Source organism: Azolla caroliniana, unplaced genomic scaffold, assembly GCF_043228905.1.
Source record: "Azolla caroliniana isolate FFs.n. ecotype wild unplaced genomic scaffold, voAzoCaro1.0.p SCAF_18, whole genome shotgun sequence".
NCBI lineage: Eukaryota > Viridiplantae > Streptophyta > Polypodiopsida > Salviniales > Salviniaceae > Azolla > Azolla caroliniana.
Window position 1 is genome coordinate 7,142,495 of NW_028230453.1, and position 24,656 is coordinate 7,167,150.

Genomic DNA, 24,656 nt, shown 5'->3' on the forward strand with positions numbered 1-24,656 from the left:
TGATTGTTTTCATATTTTTTGGAGAATACTACTAAATGTTCTTGAGATACGTGCCATGCACGACAAAGAATGAGTGACACATAAATGTGGCATTGAGGTTTTGAATAGGAATTGGCAATAGCTCGTTTTTGGGCCTTGGCTTAACATGTTTTGAATAGGTATTGAGAACGTGATGTAGGCGTCACGTAGAGGATGCAGGTTGAGAAGAGGAAATATGATCAAATTTAGGGTTTTCAGCCGACACCCTAATTCGCAGACTGAGAACAAGATTTCGACAAAAATTCTTCTTTTTAGCTTGCGTCCTCGACTCCCTCTCATGCTCTACGCTAATCCTATATCCTGTTGTTGTTCGTTGCAAACTCAGGGCTTCACTAAAACCCTAAGTTTTGTCGAAGCCCTAATTAACTAATTATTAATGTATTAATTGATAATTAATTAATTAACTAATATTTTTCAATGAATGTATTTGTAAATTAGTTAATGTATTAGTGAATCAATTAACGTTTAAGTGAATTAATTAATTAATAGTAAATTAATTGTTATATTAGTGAGTTAATTAATTAATTATGTATGTGTGTATATATATGTATGATGTATCTATGTATGTGTGTGTTACGTGTGTATATGTATCTATGTATGTGTGTGTACATGTATCTATGTATGTGTGTATATGTATATATGTATGTGTATGTGTATGTGTGTATATGTATATGTAAACGAATGGTTTTATAATATTCGTAGGGACATTTTCTATTCTCGAATATCGAGAATATTACGGATGTAGAATACCACGAATATGACATGTAAGTTAAGGCTGTAACTATATAAGACATGATTGAAAAAAAAACTGTGAAAATACGGAAAAAACTGTGAATTTACCAATTTCCTATAAATAGATAGATAGATGGGAACAAGACATGATTATTGATGTGGACAAAAGAGAAATATTGATTGAATAAGAAGACATGATTTCTCTTTTGGACAGAACAGAATAAGAAGACAAGATTTCTCTTCACAAAATTCATCCATCCATCAATCCATCCATTTTTTATTTGAATGGGGCTAACAAAACAATTTTAAACAGAGCATAGCAATTCAATTCAATTCAATTCAATTCAATTCAATTCAATTCAAATTCAATTCAATTCCTCCTCACATTCTCTGTCTCTTTGTCTCTTCTGAATGAATGAAGGAATAGGAAGAGGTTTAGGGTTTCCTGTGACTTTGCTTCCATGAGAAACTGCTTCCCTTGTCTCCTCCTCCCACCCCGCAAGCCAACAACCATGGCTCCTCAGGCAGTCAAAGCAGAGTTTGAGAAGCTCTCTAATGGCAGTGATACCATCGGACCAAAAGAATTGGCCAAGTTTTTGCTCTCTACCCAATCAGAACCTTACTCTTCGCTTTCCGAGAGTGAAGAGAAAGCGTCAGATCTTATTTCTAGGTTCCATAAGAACAGATCAACTCCCTCTTCTCGCCATCGCTTTCCTCATTTTCATCATCATCATCATCACGAAAATCCGAACGATGCAAAGGTCGACACTTATTTGTTGAATCTTGAAGAGTTCACAGAACTACTCCTCACCCCAGAGCTCAATCCTTTAACAGAGCTTTCAAAGCAGGTATTTATTCTGTCTTCAACCTTTCCAATCCTAATATGATATGACTATCTATCTATCTATCTATCTATCTATCTATCTAGACTAATGTTTTAGTGTGACACAGATACTTTCTGATCGACTAGGAGTAAATTTTTCTGTGTTTACATACAGGGATTCAGGTTTAGGGGTAAGTGCTTAGGCATTTAGTGATTAGCATTGGACTTATCTCAATGTATCATTTTTCTATGGCTATCCATGCATCATTTTGAGTGATTAAGGATTAGAGTTATAGATTTACATCATTTTTCTTTGCTTTGTATGATTAGGGTTTAGGATTGTAGATATGAATCATTTTGCTTTTTGGGGGGGGAATTACTGATTAGGGTTTTAGGCGTATAGCCATGAATCATTTTGCATTGTTGAGTCATGGTGTTCATCGTCTAAATACAAGCTTCTATTGCCCACAATGCAGATGTAGAATTATGTTTCAGTGTACATGATTGTCACAGACTGCTTTGTTATATTCATTTTCTCGATTATAGCGTGTTTTGTATATATAGACATGGGAAACCATACTTTGCATGTATATGGTAGAAATATTGAGAATTGATTAGATATGCATAGAGAGTTACACTCACATAGATGTATATGTGTCGATACAAACTTTCTATTACATATAAGAGTAGCTCACAATGGTAGTCCTCCCATGCATTCACACCTTAGAGCTTAGATGGGATCTGAACTAATCAATTACGGAGTTAGTTGATACAGATAATAGTCACAACAATTGTGTACGAGAAAGAGGGTGGATATTTATATTCTGCGCTTGGTTTTATAGTCAGATTAAATGTGCAAATCAGTTGATAATAGTTGGATATTCCTTTTCTGTGTCAACTGACTTGTCATTTAATATGAACCTAGCTCCCTAGATACAAGCTAGTGCTAGATAGTACTTACCTTAAAGTCAATGGCATATACTTCAAGACTAAGTACATCTCAACCTGCCGACAGAGAATATTCTTCTAGTTGGCTTGACTAGTGAATCTCATTACCCTACTTCCCTCTTTCCTAAATATATTTTGTCCTACTCATTTACGACTTCCCATATTGACACCTCATCGATCCATATGGCTGGGTTTCACAATTGCTACTTCTCATTTGGGGTGCTATCACAAAATGTGCAGTCTAAGAACACATGTGGCGATAAACTGACAACTTAGGGGCGATTATTGACTATATCCAACAATATATACATGTGAAACTCAGAGGTACTCCAGAGGTTTCCATTATTTCTCCAAATTCCTTAAGTTTGCCCTTGGTCAACACCCTCTCAAGCAATTATATGTACTATTCGAGAAATTATATGGTAAATCCAGCCCTTTTCTTTGTTATTTGTTATATGTTTTACTTGAGCAATTATATGATCAATTCATTCTCCTTTTCTCTTTTGGGGGTTGATGGGAGCATTTGGGAAATAATGAAAATTTAGGGGCATTTTTGTGGAAATAAAGAGTATTTTGGAATTTTCCCCATAAACATCTATTGCGACCTAAATACTCTTCTTATTGGCCACAAATCTGCCATAGAGAGCAAACATCAGTATTCATTTGTGATTTTTTTTTCAGTATATAGCTTTCCCAGATCATTCTCTATTGCGTCGGAATCTAAATGTAAGAAACTTTGTATGGGCGTGGTGTGCTGCCTAATATGAAAGGCCATTAGTGAGAGAACAAACCTCCAATATATGAACAATAACCTTACTTAAGAGGGAGTTTAAGAACAAACATCAGTATTCATTTGTGATTTTTTTTTCTGTATATAGCTTTCCCAGATCATTCTCTATTGCGTCGGAATCTAAATGTAAGAAACTTTGTATGGGCGTGGTGTGCTGCCTAATATGAAAGGCCATTAATGAGAGAACAAACCTCCAATATATGAACAATAACCTTACTTAAGAGGGAGTTTAAGAACAAATATTTTCTCATGTATAAACTTGCATCTGATACTTTTTCACCATTTTCTATCTTTTGCAGCCTACACAAGACATGTCTTCACCTCTATCCCATTACTATATCTATTCAAGCCATAATTCTTATCTAACTGGAAATCAGCTTACCTCGAAATCTAGCGTGGCTCCTATTGCCAAAGCTTTGAAAGCTGGGTACCGAGTGATTGAATTAGATTGTTGGGAGCGAAAAGGGAAAATCATGGTGCTCCATGGCAAGTACGATGAAGGAATTTACCACTTCTATTGTCATATTGGTGATTGAAACTTGTTCTATCATTAAAGAGTATTTTGCATATATCCCAAGATAATTTAGGAGTGGATACAAGTATACAATTAGAACATTGAGCTCGAGTGCTCATTTAAATGTTTTTTATGTTATGTTTTTGTTTTGTGATTTGCAAGCCGAAAGAAATCCCTATTAACATTGCATTAACTTTTGATTCTCATAATAGTGTTGTGATTAATTCCCAGTGAAAAATCTAAATGCATGTTTCTTTTCTCTCCTCATGCTTGGGCAGCACTTTAACAAAGGCTGTATCATTTCTGGAGTGCCTAAAGGTAATTAACCAGTATGCCTTTGTGGCTTCTCAATATCCGGTTATCATTACTATTGAGAACCATTTGCCTCCTGATCTCCAAAAGGAAGCTGCAAAGGTAGGCTTTGCCATATTTAACAAAAAATTAAATGCAAGTATAAGTGTTGCCAGTGTATTACCTGGATGGTAAAAATCTATGTTACTCAGTGCAATGATATTTCTTCTGGAATTCTTAGCAAGCTACTAATAAAAAGTGCAGCTTATAAAGGAAATATTTGGAGATGCACTTTATGTGCCCCGAGAAGATGAGAGACCACCATGCCAATTTGCGTCACCTGAGGATCTAAAACACAAAATAATAATTTCAGATAGCCCACCTAAAGATACATTGATGGAACAGGTTTGTCCCACTTCACAAAGGCGCACATATGAATACCTTTACATATTTTTATCTTTATTTGTGCTTTTATAGTGCATATGCATACATACATGTATATACAAGAACATATATCCCTTGCCTCCATAACTTAAGATTTTCAATAGGCTACAGCGGATCCAGAGGCAGTTGATGATGTAATTCCTGAGCTTCTTACACCAGCGCCAGGACCAGATGATGAGATTTCACCTCCTTCATCCCCAACTGGACTCAACTATCGTGTGTTCACAAGGAAATTCCACAATATAACTGCCAAGTCTCTAAATAAGGAAGGGATCTCTTCTCATCAGGAAGAACAACCATGGACTTTAGAATTGAGAGAGCTTGTTTACATTTCATGCGAGAAGCCAAGTGAAATGAAAGATGCACCAGTAGATGGTTGTCTTGTATCTGGTGAGAGATCGATCATGGCAAATGTTAGTGAACCTCAGCTTCGCAAGTTTGTAAAGACGAATCCAAATTCACTTATCGAGTATGAGCTTCCTTTGCAGCATATTGATTCTATAATTTCTCTGGAATAGTTTCTAGTATTTACTTGAAAGTTTGATTTTGAAGTACATTTATATCTTTAGATATTGCAAAAGTAATCTCGGGCGCCTTTACCCTTTTGGTTTGCGGTTTGATTCATCAAATGCAGACCCTTTTCTTGCATGGTCACATGGTTTCCAGCTTGCAGCACTCAATGCACAAGGTCAAGATCGGCCTTGTTGGATAGCTCAAGCTTTCTTTGATTCAAATGGAGGATGTGGTTTTGTCAAGAAACCTCAATTTTTGCTACCAGATAGCAAGATGACGTATGAAGAGATTGCGGTCATGCCTCCAAAGCTTTCACTTGAGGTAAATTTCTCTTTGGGATATGTTTAAAATTACGACAAGATAAATCTACTAAACTTTTGACGATAGTGATGTTTAGAAGTGTATGAAAATCAATACTTCTTCATTACAGGATAAAAGATTATGTACATATTGCCTACTGAGCATATAAATACGATAAATAAAAGCTTGTAAAAAGAGCATGTATACCATCCCTTATTTGTTGATGTGTCAATTTTATGAGTGAAAAGAGTTTAGGGATATAAGAATATAAGCAGGGGTGTATAGGCATAACCTTATGGACCAATTTTATAGCTAGTTTTAATGGGTTAAGGATATGATAGTTGGCAAACCAGTGATACTAGGATCTGGGACAAAACCCATATAGATCTATGATACGTGTAACAATCGGCAACAGTTTGGTTTGGTTCGGTTCAAGATGGTCAAAACCGATATGATAGTTGGCAAATCAGTGATACTAGGATCTGGGACAAAACCCATATAGATCTATGATACATGTAACAATCGGCAACAGTTTGTTTTGGTTCGGTTCAAGATGGTCAAAACCGAACTGTTTAAAAATTTAGAAACCTGAACCAAACCACGAAATCATTAAACCGAACCATTAAAAAAATTTCAAACCGTTATGCCATTAAACCGGTAAAACCTCAGTTTCGGTTTTCAGCTTAGGTCAAATTTAAAATTTTAAAATATTTCATTATTTAAATTTTCTTAATTTTAAATATTTTCCTAAAATGTGAGAATAAGGCATGAAAATGAAAAGATTGTTTAAAAACAATTTTTTTTAATTTAAAAATAATAATAAACTGTTAAACCGTTTAAACTGCGGTTTCTAATTGTTGAAACTGAACCGAACCGTTTAAACTATATTCGCCGTGGTTTAAACCGAACCGAACCGTTGCCGATTGTTTGATACATGGGAACATGTTGTGCTTTGGGAGCCTTAGGTGTTGGGCTATATAAAGCGGACTAGCTACTCCCTTCATCACAGCATCTTGAGATGTTGTCATGACTCTATTAGTGACTTCTTTAGGTCCATTTATTCAACAACCAAGGTATAACATAGGGTAATATTTGGTGTTATGGGAGACTGTGTTGGGCCAACTACTGCTCTCTCTCTATCGTTTCTACCATAGCTCCACTGTTGCATCTAAAGAGCCTGTACTAGGGTGAATCCTGAGTATTCCTCAGCCCTATTGACATCATTCCTAACCCTTACACACTGATGGTATTTTATGTTTGTCTCATGTCCTTCGCTCGGGGGTGGTTGGTGTGGTTAAGCATTGTTAATCCATTCTTCTCCTTAATCTCTTATCCTTTTGCTCATCTTATATAAGGTAATTTCTGAGAAATATGATGACTTGTTGGACGGACATGATAATGTAAGTGTCATACTCAAATGTCCACCAAGAAGGGTGTTGTTTCTCCCATATTATCTTTCTTGATTCATTTACTTTTGAATTTTTCCTTACTTTCTTCTCTGGGGTAAAAGTCTGAGCACGTGGTTTGTAACTTTGCTCATGCATATATATGTATGGCAAAGGTAAGTTTGAAGAACTTGAGACCATGGCCCTTATTGGATCAAGCTTACCTTTAGCAGCATTCATCTAAAACAAACAATATTCTATTACAATCACTGAGAGAGAGAACGAAAAAAGACAAAGTAATATTATTGTTGACTGATAACCAAAATGACCAGTAAGACCAAAGCATTTTTACAAATTTATAAAGCTGACATGATTGCATTTCAGCATAAATATGGCATACAGTGTATAAACAAACTAGACGTTGTGATTGAGGTGTGTTCTCTAGACCTTGAAAGTCTAGAGCTTGAGTTTGTGACTCCCGATTAGTTACTGGTTACTAGGAGTCATTGTCTGATGATGCCTGGGTGCATATCGCATGAAATGATGTGAAAGTGTTCCTACTTCCTAAGAATAACATATTTTTCCTCTTCAAAACATATGCGAACCCCATAGAGAAGGTTACTTGGCAACCCCTTTGTACAGAGATTGTGGTGCTAATTTTCTCTTATCAATCAAGGCACGACAGTCAGATCTAGTTTCCATTGGATAGAAACATCAAGATATCAAGTCATACCATCATTGTTTGCACTCCAGAAGCATATTGCTTCTATATGATATTCAAAGACCTATATTCACTATTCTTTCCTCAAACAGATAATCCAAAATTCACAGTTCATAAATCATGAAAAATTCTTAAACTCTAAAATCCAAAATCTTGAAACGCATGATTAATAATCCTATATTGTGTCACTTTTCAAAGCGTAAATTCTTGACAATGCAAGGGAGCATATTGCACCACCAACCCATTGCACCATTTTCAAGAAATGAAGACAAACTATCCAACCTGGTATAATCACACTTTGCTTTCTATAGGTGAACCATACAACAAATGCAAAGGGGTAATCATATACATACCTGAGCCCTAACACACATGGATACATGTGCCATACACGAAGTAAAAACGATGAAATTCCTGGTGTTCATAATAAACACTCATGAATATAGTATCTTTGTTCTTGATGTTGCATCCCCAATTTGACTAGATTCTTAGAAAGAAGGGCCCATGTGCTGGAAGATTCTCAAAAATGTTCACCTGATTCGTCATGTCATATCAATATTTCAAATAACCAAATCGAACACATGCTACAAAGAGATTCTACATGAAGATGTAATGCACCTTTCTGTCAACATGAAAAACTGTCTTATCGCACTCATACAAAACTTCTCTAGATATCCAATCCATATAGTCACCTTATCATCTCCCAAAGAGATTCTATATGAAGATGTGATACAACTTTCTGTCAACTTGAAAAACTGTCTTATTGCATTCATGCAAAACTTCTCTAGATATACAATCCATATAGTCATCTTACATATTTCTAGTTTTAAAATGTTTTCATTTGTTAATATGCGCACCGCACATGATTGCCCAGTCACATTGGTAGGTTTTGCAGCACCATTCTTCTCCTTCTCTGCAGTAACTTGCCCTAAGTCAGATCTTTTTTGTGATTTCTAACAAGATCTTTTTTGTTTTAACCTTTTGGCCTTCAGATCAAAATACTTCTCGGAACGGATTGGCATAAGAATTTTGATTATTTTAAGAAGCCCGACTTTTTTGTGAAGGTAATTAAGTAATTATTTCTTTGAGTGGTTCTCCAGACAAGAAAGAACTTTTGGATTGTGTTTAGTAACTTCAGAATGTCAGTTATTTTATTGAATTCTGGTTCTTTTTACAGGTTGCAATTCATGGAATACCTACTGATAAGGCAAAGAAGACGACATCTATCAAGTACAAAAACAATCAACCTAATTGGGAGGATGAAACTTTCGAATTCCAGATTAGAGGTATGTACACATTTGCTAGTATATGCAGAATTGGAAGAGTGGTTTAATATAATATTAGGATGCAATAATTCCCTATCATATGGCATAGTACCATATTAGGATGTATGCATGCATGTTGCTTAATACTTAATCATATGGTTTAATACTGTATTAGGATGTGTGCATATGGTTCAGAGTTTTTTGTCCTTTTTAGTAATGTCTAATCAGAGCATGGAAATCCTCAAAAAACAGTAAACAGAAATGGAAAAACTTCCAGAGTTTCCACTTTTGATGACGTGAAGTTATTCTGTAATGAAACAGTACCAGATATTGCAATATTGCGGCTAGAAGTGAGGGAGAATGATAGACTACAAAGGGATGATTTTGTTGGGCAAGCTTGCTTTCCCGTGCGAGAGATGAAGACAGGTATACGGTCGGTACCTTTGAAGAGTAAAGATGGAGATTCAGTATCATCTAAGCTCCTATGTATGATAAAGGTACAATCTTTGAATTGCCTGAACTAGCAGTGGCCCAAATTGTAGCATAAAATTTTTTCTATATTGTTTTGATTATAAAAAAACAAAACAACCCAAAATTTAACAGTCACATTTGTTTACTGCAAAATGTGTTCCCATTACTTCTTGATTCAAGTAGGGAATGGGGATAGAGCATTGCCAGAAACATAGCAGTAATTGCATTCGCAGAATGTTTACGTGAACCTCGAAAGGTCTAGCCCTCTGTTTCATGGAAGTAGATACTCTTTCGTTACTCTTGTTTTATTTTGCATGTATGTAAACTGCAAGACAAAAACAATTAGACTTCTTTATGAATCCATTCAAGATCAACAGGACAGCTCTTTGACTTTTACACTCTAGATTATTTTCTAGTTCTTGTTTTTACTCATGCTAAATTTTTTGTCTGGATGAGACCTTGCATGGCATTTCTCGTGTATCATTTTTTGGGTCTCATATGTGACATTAGAAACAAAGCTAAAATTCAAAAACCGCACAACCATTTTATTGGGATCTTTCATGTATAAAAAGTACTGAAATTCTCGCCATGTTGAATCACCATGGTGGTTTATATATCCTTGACTCCCTTGTAAAGATATTGCATTTGTTCATACTAAAGGGTGCATGTGGGGAATACAATTACACATACATTTCTTGTCCAACATTATGCATTTGGGAAAACATTAAAAAAATTGCACTCCATTTGAGGGCAATATTAATTCATTTTTAATTCATGTAGTGTAGTGATAATCTGAGTGGAACATATAAAACTTACGCCTATTGCGTAGGATAGATTACATTACTGATACCCTTAATTCCTAATAATATCAAAATGCTCCCTTTGTTGAGAAACTATGTCATAAAATGAGGAACTATGGTGTTGTCTACCAAGCATTTCATAGAAGATATAAAACAGATTAATAATGACAATTTTGACCCTGGTGATATTCAAAACCTTTTGCCTGTCAGTTTTGTAGTTGCTTGAAAAAGGGTTTTTCTTCTTTTTCTTTTAGCAACACCTTATATTACTAGTGGAAAATGTCGAAGTGAGATGAAAACCCACAAAGATAGTTTGTAAGTTTTCACTACTCAAAATAAAGGTGAAATGTTTGTTCAAAGATTTCAACAATTTGAAAACAATCACAAAGAAATTGCTTGAGAGAGAACTTAAAGAAACAGCAGTAAGTAGTGTAGTTGCCCAAAATGACACACATGGTTCTAACTTACCCCAATGGTTCAAAGCAAGCACGATTTTCAGTCAATGGAAAAACTAGCATCTAGCAAATGATGAGGAAGGAGACCGAACAACCAAAACAATTTTTCATGCCATGTTTAGAAACTTAAGATTACCTTAAGTTTACAAATAAAAGTTCTTGTTGATGAAACAATCCATAACAAATGAAGTGGTGTTTTTGATCCTCTATGCCATCACATACAAAGAGAATGGCTAATTCTCTTGCTCTTTAAGTGGAGTCTAATTGATAATATACCCCACAAGCATCACCACAAGAACATTATTTTTTCAAGTGGCAATCCTTGTTTCGAAAGTGTAACAAATCTAGTCTTCCACCATATCTCTAGTTTGGTGATTTGCTAGAGAGCATTCCCATGACCTTGAACCCAAGGAGGAGGTAGTAGTAGCATGTAAACATTATAAATTGATAACGCATAAATACAGACACTTAAATATTTTCCTTTAATTGGCAATTCAAGAGCCTATGTGATGCCTCTTGTGGTGGCAGGAGGAGTAAATTGAAGTAGTTGATAAAATATTTTCATATCATATGTATTTGTGATGTGAACCCAAATTATGACGTATTGTGGCATCTTGAAAGTACATGTACCCCCTCATTAAGCACATAAAAAATATGATATAATACCTTGTTTGGCTAAAAAGAATGATCTATGGAGTTCCATATAGGTTAATGAGGTTATAAAAAGAAATGGAAACACCAATGGAGACTCTAACATCTCGTGATGAAGTTGCCAACATGCATGCCCTTGCATTCCAACTAAGATATTGAGAATAAACTTCCAATCTCTAACCAAATTGGTGCAAAACAAACAGCTTTGATACAAGTCACGACCATCAAATGTGCCAAACAAATACTCCCAATAAGAGATTTCGAAAACACCAAAAGTAGGGAATCCAATGTGCATTGAAATGTGAGCCAAGATTGTTTTATTCGATTAGGCAAGATTGTCCCATTAGTGCCTCTATGCCATCGCCACTCATCCATTACCATTACACATGGATAGTCTTATGACGGCTATTTTATCAAATGGGTCACAACTACCTAATGCAACTGCATATTGTGGCTCAAGAAAAAAAGTTAATGCTATTAATGTAGTTTAATCATAATTAACCAAATTCACTCTCTCTACTTTAATGATTGCAATAGAAACAATATAGTTTGTCTTGAGATATCGATCCTTAATACCACAATCGTTCCACTTCATAATTCTTATGCAATAAAAAATGTTCCCACAAACTTTGAAACCAGCTTGTGGACACGTTTTCCATTTTCATCTTCAATCACAACATTCTCATTTGATTCGAAAATCAAAACTCACTCTTCAGTCTTGTCTGTCTAAAATCATAAACTCATTCCAAATCATAACTCTGTTTGTTTTTCTCTAAAATCATAACTTCCTCTCTCTCTAAATTCATATATCACATGCTTGATTTATAGAGAGAGAGAGAGAGAGAGAGAGATAGAATTAGAATTAGAATTTTTATCGTCCATAAAGAAGCCAATTTTGACCTATGGGACCAGAGTATACATGTGTTGTTGATATGTGTCTCCTTCCTAAGAAGGGGTATTCATACATTGAAGCACAAAGTCTCTATGTGTGAATAAAACATACACATATGAGCTCAACCTTCTTGGTGGTGTCTTAAGTATGGCACTTAAGTTATCACTCCCTCTTAGTATGTTAGCATATCTTGAACGAATTGCACTATATGTCGAGCATGTGAAGAGCAAGTGGCATTCATCCTCTACCAGGCCTTCATTGCATACTTTGCATGTCTTCAAATTAGTTACATTTTGATACCATGATGCAACTTCAATACTTAACTTGTGAGATCGAGAGCGAAGTAGTGTAAGGGCCCTACGAGCATTACTACTCATATTGGTAATGAGATCAGGTTGGATATGATCAATAGGCATTCTTGCTTTAAATGGAGACCAACATTCAGGGTTGACATTTGCAATGTAGTATTCTAGCTTTGTCCTCTTAGCGTCTTCCCATTTCATCCTTAATGATTCCACCAACCGTTCCTCAATCATTACATATTGCATAGCATTGCCCGAAAGCTCTAAAAGATCATCCAAACCCCATCTTCTAAACCATTTCCTTACGTCAACAACCCAACTAGATGAGAGAATCTTACTTTTATGATTCTTTTGTAGCGTACATCCAACATTCCAAGCAAGATGTGGTAATCGATGATTCGGTATATTCTTGAATTTTGTAATGTATTTATATACTCTTTGGAGTGCCAATAGTTCTATGGGTCGAACACATGTTTCCAAGAGCATAACTTGGCAAGCGGTAGTGCATTTAACTCCTAATTGCCTCCTTAAAAACATCCTTTGAATTTTTTCAATCTCATTCCATGCATTAAGAGAGATGGTGTCACCCCATACTTCTACTCCATAAAGCAATACTTGAGTTACCATGGCATTGAACAATATTAGTTTTACTTCCCATCCACAAGTATCACTTTGTTTGCATTGGTTCTCTGAAAGGTAATACGATTTCCAACCGGCTTGAACCCTAGAATCCAAGCATGCACTCCATTTATTTGTGGCGAGTACATCAATACCAAGATATTTAAAGCTTCGAACAAATTGTATATGTTCACCTCTATATGTGAGCATAGGGTAATGATGAGGTTGGATGGTTTGCACTACCATCATTTTTGTTTTCTCCACATTCACTCCTAGTCCACTACTATGGCAAAACTCTTCTAATACCCCACGTAAATTTTGCATACTATCAACATCATATGAGAAGAGTACCACATCATCTACATATAGAAGCAATAAGATAACATGTTGCATATATATATATATATATATATATAAAGAGAGAGAGAGAGAGAGAGAGAGAGAGAGATTTTATTATCAACCTTGAAGTTTAATACAACCCATGGAACCAAAAGTGAAACATTTTCATGTAGTAGTATGTGTGAAGTTGAGTGGAGGCTCTTGATGTTCAAGAATTTCACTACATAGAGTTGTAATTTTGAGAGGACACATCGTGATTATGACAGAAATTCCTTTGCTCCTATAGCTATTCTCCCAAGCCACATTTTTTGGCAGTCATGGTAGGAAATAAATTAATTGATAATGTGATTAAAGGTGGAGCAATTTGACATAGAGAGACAGAGAGAGATATTGTATTATCGTCTTCAAGGGTCAAATATGACCTATGAGACTAAAAATATTACATTTTCATGTAATACATGCAAAGGTGAGTAGCATGTAACATGTATCATCTAACGCTAGGATGGGTTGTAACATGTATTGATGTATGTGGTTTCCATGTTTGGCGAAGGATATGGTTTTGTTGTTAAATACAACATATGTAATACAATGTATGAAGCGTGAGTCTCCAAATTGGCTTTGCAAAAAGGCCTCATTTACATAAGAATCTAGTGATGCATCATGAAGCAAGTGTGTTGGATTCCATCTTCCAAACCATTTTTCCATATATTGTGTCTTTTGGATTTTTTTTTGTTTGCTTCAAATGGGATTCTAAGAAGTCTATATGAGGGACTTTTTTTAACCTAAAGCATGTATTCGACAACCCTTTCCATGGCCATGATTTCAATTGGAAATGATCCTATCTCAAGAAGTAAGAGGGAGTCTTGCGTTTGTTTCTTGACTTGAAGAAACTTTATAGGAAATGCTTTTGGGGGAGAGAGAGCGAGAGAGGAATGTAGCTTAGTTGGTAAGGTTATCTGATGGAGACAAAATTTAAGGATTGTGTTTAACTCCTACATTCCACATTGGCATCTAATAAATTAAGAGAATGTGTATGGAGTAATAGTATTAGCAGTCTAACAACATACCACTAGGGTAAGCTAATTACGGAAAGAGAGTGAGGGAGTGTAACATTTGATTAGTTGGGGTAAAATATACCCTTGATGTATTGTTCAAGGGTAATAACATCAATGAACCATAACAAAATGTGCTTGATCTCAAACTAAAAGTATGAAGAGCTTACGATCATGAACCAACTTCACGCAAATATTGTACAACATCAAACCCATCTATGTGAGACTTAAACATGTCAATTATCATTGTAAAGTTGAATACTTACTACTACATCATCATGTTAGAAATTTGAAATTGATATGTCCAAAATCTATGACTCGATAATTTCTATAGCCATATTGCTTCCATGTTATTAGCGTGCAATCCTTTTGTTTTACATGTTGAGGTCCTTAACACCTAGGCATCACAATTTGTGCATACGCATGAGAACACATACATAACAAACATAGTGGGTATATATATAAAGCAAATGCTAGAAAATTGTTGTGTCCCATGGATATCTTCATATAGGAACATAGACAAAGGTAAAGTTGTGAGCACAAAGGTGATAGATATATTCCACGCCAAATTGCTATATAATGCATATATATCGAGATTCTTTGGATGTTCCTTTTGGGTGTTCCTTGCTCATGTAACATTAAAATAGAAGAATAATGATAATGAGTGACAATTTTGACACTTTATGTGTATCCTCTTTTCTCCGCCGATCTTTGAGAAACAGAAATAATTGCAACATCAAGAAAAGCAACTTAACAAAATAATACACCTTTTTTGAATGCACGTAGAGGATCTTGGGGTATATTTTCTAAATCCATCTAATCTAAATGTATTTCCATATACAAGACTTCTAATGTTAGAAACACCGTTTTTTTCATAACTCTCAAAAATCTAGGTTCACATTTATTGTTAGGACATTGCACAAAAAATGGGGTCGAAATCTCAAAATGGACTAGAGATCATTTCTTATTTTTATATATGTTTGGCAATTTACAATGAATCGAGCCTCAATTCTCAAAGTTTAGGTTCACAATTTTTAGTGTCGAGAAATTTTGAGAAAGGTATGGGGCAAACAATGATGAAAAATGGCTACACTGGTTTGGCGATTTACTTCATATGGTATTGTCAAAGAGCTAATGGGTTATTGGGCATTTGAATAACCATTTTAGCAATCAATTTACAACACGAGTTTGTAAAGAGTTTTCAAATCTTCAGTTTTATTTCCTGACATCTTGTAACTACATGTGGTCTTCGGTTTTGAACGAATTCATGTTCTTTAAACCACAAATCTGACAATCTTTCTATGAGTGTCTAAGGCTAACATGATGATGCGGTAGACGATTGCCATTTATTTTGTTTAAGTTCTTTGAAGACCACGTTGACTATTGGGCACTTTGCGTATTAATGTGGGAGTTCGTGTTATATTGAGGGTTCCGATAGCAATATAAGACATTGATGTAAAGAAAAGAAGGTAGATGAATTTTCTTTCAAACTACCCACATACTTTGGCAGACAAGGTAAAAAGTTGGAAGTTGTGTGACCAGAGTCCAAATAATAATAATAATAATAATAATAACAACATCATCATCATCATCATCATCATCATCGTGGTGAGAAATGCTAAGAAACAACATGAATCTATGCTCAAAAAACCTATGTGCACCCAATCATTAATAGCTATAACATCTCTAGCAAAAGGTTCGTGTGTTCATAACTCATGATGCTCATATACGGAGGTAATGAAGTGAAATAAATGTACTAAACCAGAAGTTCACAATTCAGGCGGGTTCAAAGGAATAGTTTGTTTTGATGAAGCAAGATCAACCCGCTACTTTCATCGGCCCCTTCCAGGGGTTCGCTCCTAAACTCACAACTCACCTCGAACTGTCAAGGGTGGCAAGAACAAAGGGTTACTATGCTAAAGTGTAGAACCAGCTGCTTTCGAACCATGCTAGTAAAAGAAAAGAGAGAAACCCAAACCTCGTGGCTCCTCTAGCCAACGTGATAACAGGGTTGAGGCCCTATTGATACATGTAGGTGTTCTCTACTATCTTTCATGTGGACCCAATTAGAGAGACCTTTGGTGACGTTGTTATCACGTCAACTCCGAAGCAAATCGACAGTACCACATGACATTATTAGAGCAGAGTTTAGTTTGCCCCCGATGTTAGTAGAAGCACTTTTCCAAGTGGTTGTTTTTATTCATCGGATACATAGCCAACCACAAGATAGGATATCCCGTCAAGCTTTTGAGGCATCCCGATCCCTATATGCGTCCGGAGACACTAGCTCTTGGTATAGCACTATCGTGAGTTGGTTACTTGCAAATGGTATAGACATTAATAACCTACCTCCCCTTAAGTACAACCATGGGACTTATCAAACGTTAATCTCTCATGAAGATCGTAATAAAGTAATACGCCAAAAAATATGGCAAATTTACATCCAATTTTAATGGATCACCCCATGAGAGCCACTCCCATCTAAAATGTTGTAATAAAGGAGCACTTCTTGCACTTCTCTAAGTTAGGTTTTATTACACGACCAAAATATCTAGATACATTCTTATCAAATGCACCAAGGGTGGCCATTGGACAACTTAGGATATCATCTCACCAACTTGAGATTGAGAATGGTCGTGCTAATAGAGTTCCTAGAGAGGAAAGGCTATGTAGGTTATGTCACATAGAGATAGGGGATGAGTATCACTTTACATGCAAGTGTCCAACTTATACCGAGATAAGGGCGGAATACCAAGACATACTAGGACCCTCTCCCACCCTCTCCAAACTATTAGATACCCTGGATATAAAGAGACTAGGTAGGTATATCTTAGAGCTAAAACAACATACGGAGAATAAATTACAAAGTGTTAACCATAACCCTTTTAGTATTCACCAATAACTAATGTAACTAATGTAATTTTTCAGGAACAAGGGGAGACGATGAATGTGGACATACCTACACTACCTACACTGCCTCGAAAGCTATGGTTGGGGTACCTTTTACATTGGGACCACGGGCCACATCCACATCGAAACCCTTTGACCTCCCGTATATTTTCGAGAGACTTGGATGGAAATGAAACTCGGCCTAGTATAAAGCCATTTCCTTATGGAACATGTTTTTATTTTACTAGAACGGTTTAGCTTAAGCTCTATTTTATTTTTATTTTTATTTTTGATGAATGGGTAAAATACCCCATTTTTTTTTTGTTGTAAACCAATTGTCTCAGGGGCCTGAGAAGACGTTAATATATCTTTCTTTCTAGGGCGGACATGGAAACATATCATTGTTGTGTGCCATGCGATATCTCGCTAGGTGAGGCGGGGCAAAACCCTAAAGTTTGGCCTAAGAAACTACATATATACATACATACAAATACATGCATACATGCATACATATGTACATACATACATACATACATACATACATACATACATACATACATACATACATACAAATACATGCATACATGCATACATACATACATACATACATACATACAAATACATGCATACATGCATACATATGTACATACATACATGCATACATACATACATGCATACATATGTACGTACATACATACTGATACATGCATACATACACATACTGATACATACATGCATACATACTTACATACATTATACATGCATACATATACACATATACATATACCATCACCATCACCATCACCATCACCATCTCACCATCACCATCACCATCTTCTCTGTCTCTGTCTGTGTCAAAAGCTTCTTCTTCCATCTTCACACACACATATCTCCATCTCCTGAGTCCTCCTTCCTTCCTTGCTTCCTCTCTCTCTCTCTCTCTCTCTCTCTCTTCTTTTTATTTTTTGCAGGGTTCCTCTCTGTCTCTCTCTCCATGGCCATGCCATCCTTTTCTCTCCTCCTCCGTCGATCTCATCGCCTTCCTCCTCGCACCTCTGCGTCTTCTATACCTTACACCAGGCAATTCACGGTAAACACCAAAAAACAAACAAACAAAAAAAAAAACGAAAGATTAACAAAAATGAAAGCATCACCATGCCATGCCATGCCGCTTTTTTAATCCTTCGCTCCTCCTCTTGATCGTTATCACCCGATTTTGTCCTTGTCACTTCTAATCATTGCCTCCAATTTCTTCTTCTTCTTCTTCTGTTTTTCTTAGTCTGCTCTTGTTGACGAACCTTGTAATGGAAGCCCGAAGGAGAAGCCACATATCAAGGTAAATGCCATAGCTCAAAACTCTCGTTCGTTCAACACATTTTTCATTCTCAGTCTGAGGATACAGACAGACAGAGAGAAAGAGAGAGAGAGAGAGAGAGAGAGAGAGATTCTGAATCTTCTATTCAGATATATTAAAGAAGATAGATGTGTTACCAATATTCTTTCTTCTTTTTGAGAGATCCGTCATCGTCAGGATTCAGACTGCATTCTAAGGCACTTCACTTCTATTGATTCAGATCCATCTCACTAAAACATTCATGAAAAACCTCTGATAATTATGGCACCAAGGTGAGGAATTATTCTTCCTCAAATGGAAGATTTTGAATATGCACATATATATATACACCCATATATTTCAATGTACTTGGCAGTCAAAATCCTTAATTTCGAGGCTTCTTCACCATTTCAGATCCACTATACATACATACATACATACATACACGCATATAAAATTCCTGATGCTGTTTTCAATGAGCTTTACATAGCGTATGCACATATCAGCTTCGTATGCCAAATCGAATTGATGTGGTTATTTTGCTCGTTCCGTCTGGTTCAAGAAAGGGCAAAGCTTGTAATAATTCATAGGATTAGATGTTGTTCAGTTAAAATGTTTCCTTTTGGTTCGACCCCATAGGCTTGCGCTTTCGCGTCTTTCAATCTATTGAACCATTGATGCTTTGGAATGTGATGTTAGTCATTAATTACCTTGTGCTGTTACCAATTTATTCTCTTTCATGCCAGTCTTATTTTAAGCTTTTTAGTTTTATTCATATCTTTATGAATCGGCACAGTGTTGGTACAATCTTACATCTTTATGGGGTCTGTCATAATTTTTTCCCATCCAGCCGATATCCTCTTAATTTTAACAAATCTGGAATTGGGAAGCTGTACTTTAATTGCCGGTTAGGCTGTTTTGTAATATTTTAATTCTTTTGCAGTGGCCCAAGCAGCTCAATACTCCACTGGAAGAGATTGATCCCGAAATTACGAATATAATTGAGCTTGAAAAAAATCGCCAATGGAAGGTATGTGGAAATTCTTTGTAAACTCTCACAATTTCGGAAATGTTTTGTGGACATGAGCACTTCTGATGTACTAACTTTAGAGCCAATACTCAAATCACCTGATGCAATATATTACAAACTTTGCAGTTAAGTCTTAATTTGGAGCACTGATATTGAATGGTTTGGTGCATTTGATATCCTCTCAAGCATTTATGCGTGTGATAATCGAGCAATTTTATAGTCAAAACCTGGACTCTTGAGAATCTCCTAACTAACCTGCCTGCTGCTGAAAACCCTATTATCACAAGTTATAACGATTCTCAGGATATTTTAGAACTGATAGAGAATGTATTACAAAGCTATAAATTTGGAGCAGTGAACCACAGATAAAAAACCCCCTAAACATTTAAAATAAATTGGAACATTGATCAAAAACCCCAACTTCTAATCAGAAAACATCAAATCGGAAATCCTATTTTCTGATCAGAAATAACAAATCGGAACCCTACTTGCGGAATCAGAAAACATTAATTCAGAAACCCCTTTTAATCAGAAACCTAAATTTCTGATTAAAAAATTTCCGGTCATCTAACCATAACCATAAACCATAATTTATGGTGAAAAAAACAGATCCGAAAATCCTAATTTCTGATCATCCAACCATAAGCATAAACCTTAATGTATGATGAAAAAAGCAGATCAGGAAAGCCTAATTTTTTATCATCCAACCATAACCATAAACCTAATTTCTGTGATCATGGAGGACAAACATGGTAAAGATTGGTGCTCTCTCATGAGACATTTTTCGTTTCTCCTAATTGGACCCTCCAAATCTATTTCAAACGCTCATTTGGCTGCTGCAATACTAAGAGTAAACGTTTTTCTTTTTCCCAGTCTAGAAGGACGTGTTATGTTAAAATTTATAGTTTTTTTGGCTATATTATGATCATTTGAATAATTCTTTGCAGGGTTTGGAGCTCATTCCTTCCGAAAATTTCACTTCCTTATCTGTCATGCAAGCTGTTGGATCTATAATGACCAATAAATATAGCGAAGGCTATCCTGGAGCACGTTATTATGGAGGAAATGAGTAAGTAGTGATTCAAGTTTATTACACAAGGTTGAGGGATTATTCTATATCTTTTCATGCAGTCTTATTTTACATTTTGCAGATTTATTGATATGGCAGAGTCGTTATGCCAAAAACGAGCATTAGAGGCGTTCCATCTTGATCCAGCTAAATGGGGAGGTATCTACACTTTCGCTAATCAAATTGCGTTTGACTGAGAGTTCTCTGTGAGCATCAATGTTGGGTAGCTTGTGCTTATAATTGTCATAAGAGCAAACCAATCTCTGGCAAACTTGATTATTTCTGTTTACTTAATTTTGGATTTTCACCGTTTCAGCACCAGTGATATAGAAAAGTGTAAAGAATTATGTGCGGATGTGTTTGGGACTCTCGTGTCACTATTTTCATGCATTTTGTGCGGTTTATAACTTCATGGAAGTGTTATATATATCTGCATTTTCCTGATTGTTGGTGAAGCTTCCACTTATATTTTTCTATAACCTGAGCACACAAGTTTCTCAGTGACTGTTTTTTCTAATGCAAGATACATAGTAATCTTTGTAACTTACTTTTCTCATGTAAGGTAGAAAACCAAGGGCGTGTTACACATAAGACCTCTTTGATGCTAGTATTCTTGATCATATTTCAGTGAATGTACAATCATTATCGGGATCCCCATCAAATTTTCAAGTGTACACGGCATTACTCAAGCCCCATGAACGGATAATGGCTTTGGATCTGCCACATGGTGGCCATCTCTCACATGGATACCAAGTTTGTCTCTATCTCTATACAGTCAAAAAGTTGTCTATTATACTCCTCCAGAGAAACTTTTAGTAAAATCTTAAAATAAAGATAGCATAGGATTATGCTGCATCTGGTTTCATAGGTTCACTTGTTCCCCGCTGTTGGTTTTGAACCTACATCATACTAATCATGGCATCTTATGCAGACTGACACAAAAAAGATATCTGCGGTTTCAATATTTTTTGAAACTATGCCATACCGATTGAATGAAGAGACTGGATACATAGACTATGATCAGGTATTTCTTTTCTTATCTTTTCATATGCATTGTGAGTGTCATAGATATTGTACCTCACATGTATTTTCTGATTATTAATATCTGATAAAACAATCCTATTAATGCAGCTGGAAAAATCTGCAGCATTATTTAGGCCAAAGCTTATAGTTGCAGGTGCAAGTGCATACTCCCGCCATTATGATTATGCTAGGATGCGTAAGGTAATTGTATGTCTGATGTCTTCTCTGTGTAAGCTGTTATAAGGAAATCTTTTCGACATCCATTTCAAAAGGTATTTTTCTGGAATGTAGGTATGTGACAAGCAAAAGGCTGTTCTTTTGGCTGACATGGCACACATCAGTGGTCTAGTTGCTGCGAATGTGATTCCTAGTCCATTTGAATTTGCGGATGTTGTAACAACAACTACCCATAAGTCATTACGGGGTCCCCGTGGAGCAATGATATTTTTCCGAAAGGGTTTGAAAGAAGTGAACAAACAAGGACAAGAGGTAATGTTAAAGACCTGATTATAACTAGAAAACAGCTTAGAAATACCATGAATTTTCTTTACTTCCCCCAATGCCCATGTATTTTTTATCTTATTTCCCCAAATACCTCTAATGTTTCGCTATTCCTTGAAACATTATACTTAGAAGGAAAACGTTATGTGTGCTATCTGCGAAATTATATATCAATCCATCCCTTTTTCTCTCCGCTGGGTGTTGACCAAGATTGTTCAGAACTTCTGAAATCTCAGGGCCCTTCGGAAAATAAAGAATAAGTCACGGATATTTCTGAGTTTTTCCTTTACATCTAATAGGGTCTCGATTAGATATTTTCATATAACTAATAGGTTTATATGCCAGATTATGTACGATTATGAGGATAAAATCAATGCTGCTGTTTTCCCTGGGCTTCAAGGAGGTCCTCACAATCACACGATTACTGGACTTGCAGTTGCTTTGAAGCAGGTATGATTGAATATTACATCAATCAGGAATTTTATTTGTGCTTACATAATAAAATTCATGTAAAGTTAGAAATGAGAGTTTGAATTCTCACCTCCTTGAGGAAAAAATTTGATTCCAGGCGATTTCACCTGAGTTCAGAGCCTACCAAGAACAAGTGTTGAAGAACAGTAGCCGATTTGCCAATGTATGTATTCATCTTTGCAGACATTGTTTCCTCATTGAATGCCATGAGATCTTTATTGGACAAATGTGCAAATATACCCATCTCTCTCTCTCTCTCTCTCAATCCGATTCTCTGAAGTAACCCCAAAATCCTAGTTTTATTGGCCGAAGGTTGTGTATTAGTTTTATTAACCAAAGGTTATGTACCATATTTCATACAATTAGAGGGGCATTTTTTGTATTTTTCCTTCTTTATGGTTATTTAATTGTATGGAGTTGTCTTTTACAGGCTTTGGTTGCCAAAGGATATGATCTAGTCTCGGGGGGAACAGATAATCACTTGGTTCTTGTTAATCTCAAGTCTAAGGTACTTACTGCCAGATTTTCCATGTCTTTGGCGTTGTGATTTTTTTTTCATTCTTCCCTACTGAATGTGACAACAGGGCATAGATGGTTCAAGGGTTGAACGAGTGATGGAATTATGTCATATAGCTGCCAATAAGAATACAGTTCCTGGGGATGTCTCTGCTATGGTTCCAGGAGGCATTCGGATGGGTATGAACATATTAGTCTTCTTTTATATGTTTCTCGATATTTCTACAAAATATCAAGTTGTTATCAAATATTGGGGCCTATGCAGTCAAGAACCATAACATTGTATGACATTGCTTCAGATCTGAACGATCTTATATTTTGAAACTCCAGGAACTCCGGCCCTTACATCACGAGGTTTCACAGAGGAGGATTTTGAAAAGGTGGCTGAATTTTTTGACAGTGCTGTACAAATCGCTTTGAAGATCAAAGGAGACACGAAAGGTGAAAATATCTTTTCATTATGCTTATTGGTTAATGCTAGTTAAGGCCCAGGGTTTGTGATTTATAACCATGATCTGTATAATATCAATGCTAGGCACCAAGCTCAAGGATTTCAATGCAACAATTGCGAATTTCCAACCTGATATTGAAGCTTTACGCCGGGAAGTAGAAGAGTATGCCAAACAATTCCCAACCATCGGATTCGAGAAGACATCCATGAAATACAAAGACTAAATTGTTAACTCAAATATGAACATTTTGAGAGAAAACAAGATATAAGAGCAAGACCACAAATAACAAAGGCCTATGTGTCCTTTACAACTATGTCACATGAGTAGCGAAGAAGAATGGGTGGTTTATGTTATCATTCTTCTAATTGTGATGATGGATGTATTAACTTCTACCCAAAGAGAAACTATATATACGAGTTCCACAATTATGGAGGTATTCCACATTGCCTTTAAATGGTTTGGTCATGGGCATATTTTAATCTTCTGCAAATCTTTGCGTATAAACAATAGCACACTGGCATTCACGTGCCGTTTAAACCCAAATCGTCAGTGAAAAGTAGAAAGAGCTTTTAACCTAGGCCGTATAGAGTAGAAATGGGAAAAGCATACTTTACATCCAGTTGGTATGTTGGTCAAATTTGAACTGTGGAAGTTGAAGGAATACCCTAATCATGCAAGTTGTAGACAAACCAACACCAATATTGTGAAGCTTAGGCACCTGAAGTGCAATTCCACTACTTAACGTATGTTATGTTCCTGCACTTGTTTGTGCTTGAACATATTGCCCTTTCTCTTTCAACGGCTTAGTCTTGTGCTGTGTTTTTCTGCACTTTGTCTTGGGCAAAACATTGTTTCATGGACCTATGTTTGTTGCATCTCATAGTCCTTTTGTATCTACACTCCTCCACGGAACCCAACACTATCTGCTTGCATTGCTTATAGTTCATCTCTTCCATGGCTGAATGTGTAGGAGACCGTTTGGTTGACTGCAAACCCGAAGGTTTTAACTCTTGGTGGCTTTTTGACATTG

At 36.0% G+C, this 24,656-nt stretch overlaps 2 protein-coding genes across 3 annotated transcripts; both read left to right on the forward strand.

The window, feature by feature from the left end:
* The first annotated feature begins 1,191 nt into the window (after positions 1 to 1,191).
* LOC147852294 (phosphoinositide phospholipase C 6-like) lies at positions 1,192 to 11,493 on the forward strand. Of its 2 annotated transcripts, XM_087334387.1 has the most exons (10): positions 1,192 to 1,619; positions 3,632 to 3,822; positions 4,125 to 4,260; positions 4,402 to 4,542; positions 4,686 to 5,050; positions 5,151 to 5,415; positions 8,490 to 8,561; positions 8,675 to 8,783; positions 9,084 to 9,259; positions 11,469 to 11,493. In XM_087334387.1, the coding sequence occupies exons 1-10, from the start codon at positions 1,233 to 1,235 to the stop codon at positions 11,484 to 11,486; spliced, it is 1,860 nt and encodes a 619-aa protein (XP_087190513.1). In that variant the 5' UTR covers positions 1,192 to 1,232; the 3' UTR covers positions 11,487 to 11,493. The 2 variants fall into 2 exon arrangements, with proteins under 2 accessions (XP_087190513.1, XP_087190512.1); XM_087334386.1 differs by lacking the exon at positions 11,469 to 11,493 and having other exon boundaries at positions 9,084 to 9,609.
* Positions 11,494 to 18,465: 6,972 nt separating this feature from the next.
* On the forward strand, positions 18,466 to 24,089 carry LOC147852295 (serine hydroxymethyltransferase 2, mitochondrial). Its single transcript, XM_087333937.1, has 14 exons — positions 18,466 to 18,567; positions 19,508 to 19,594; positions 20,542 to 20,663; positions 20,746 to 20,822; positions 21,292 to 21,416; positions 21,595 to 21,687; positions 21,795 to 21,887; positions 21,978 to 22,175; positions 22,533 to 22,637; positions 22,756 to 22,821; positions 23,089 to 23,166; positions 23,243 to 23,354; positions 23,505 to 23,615; positions 23,710 to 24,089. Exons 3-14 carry the CDS (start codon positions 20,587 to 20,589, stop codon positions 23,847 to 23,849), a joined length of 1,275 nt encoding a protein of 424 aa, XP_087190063.1. The 5' UTR covers positions 18,466 to 18,567; positions 19,508 to 19,594; positions 20,542 to 20,586; the 3' UTR covers positions 23,850 to 24,089.
* Positions 24,090 to 24,656: the final 567 nt, after the last annotated feature.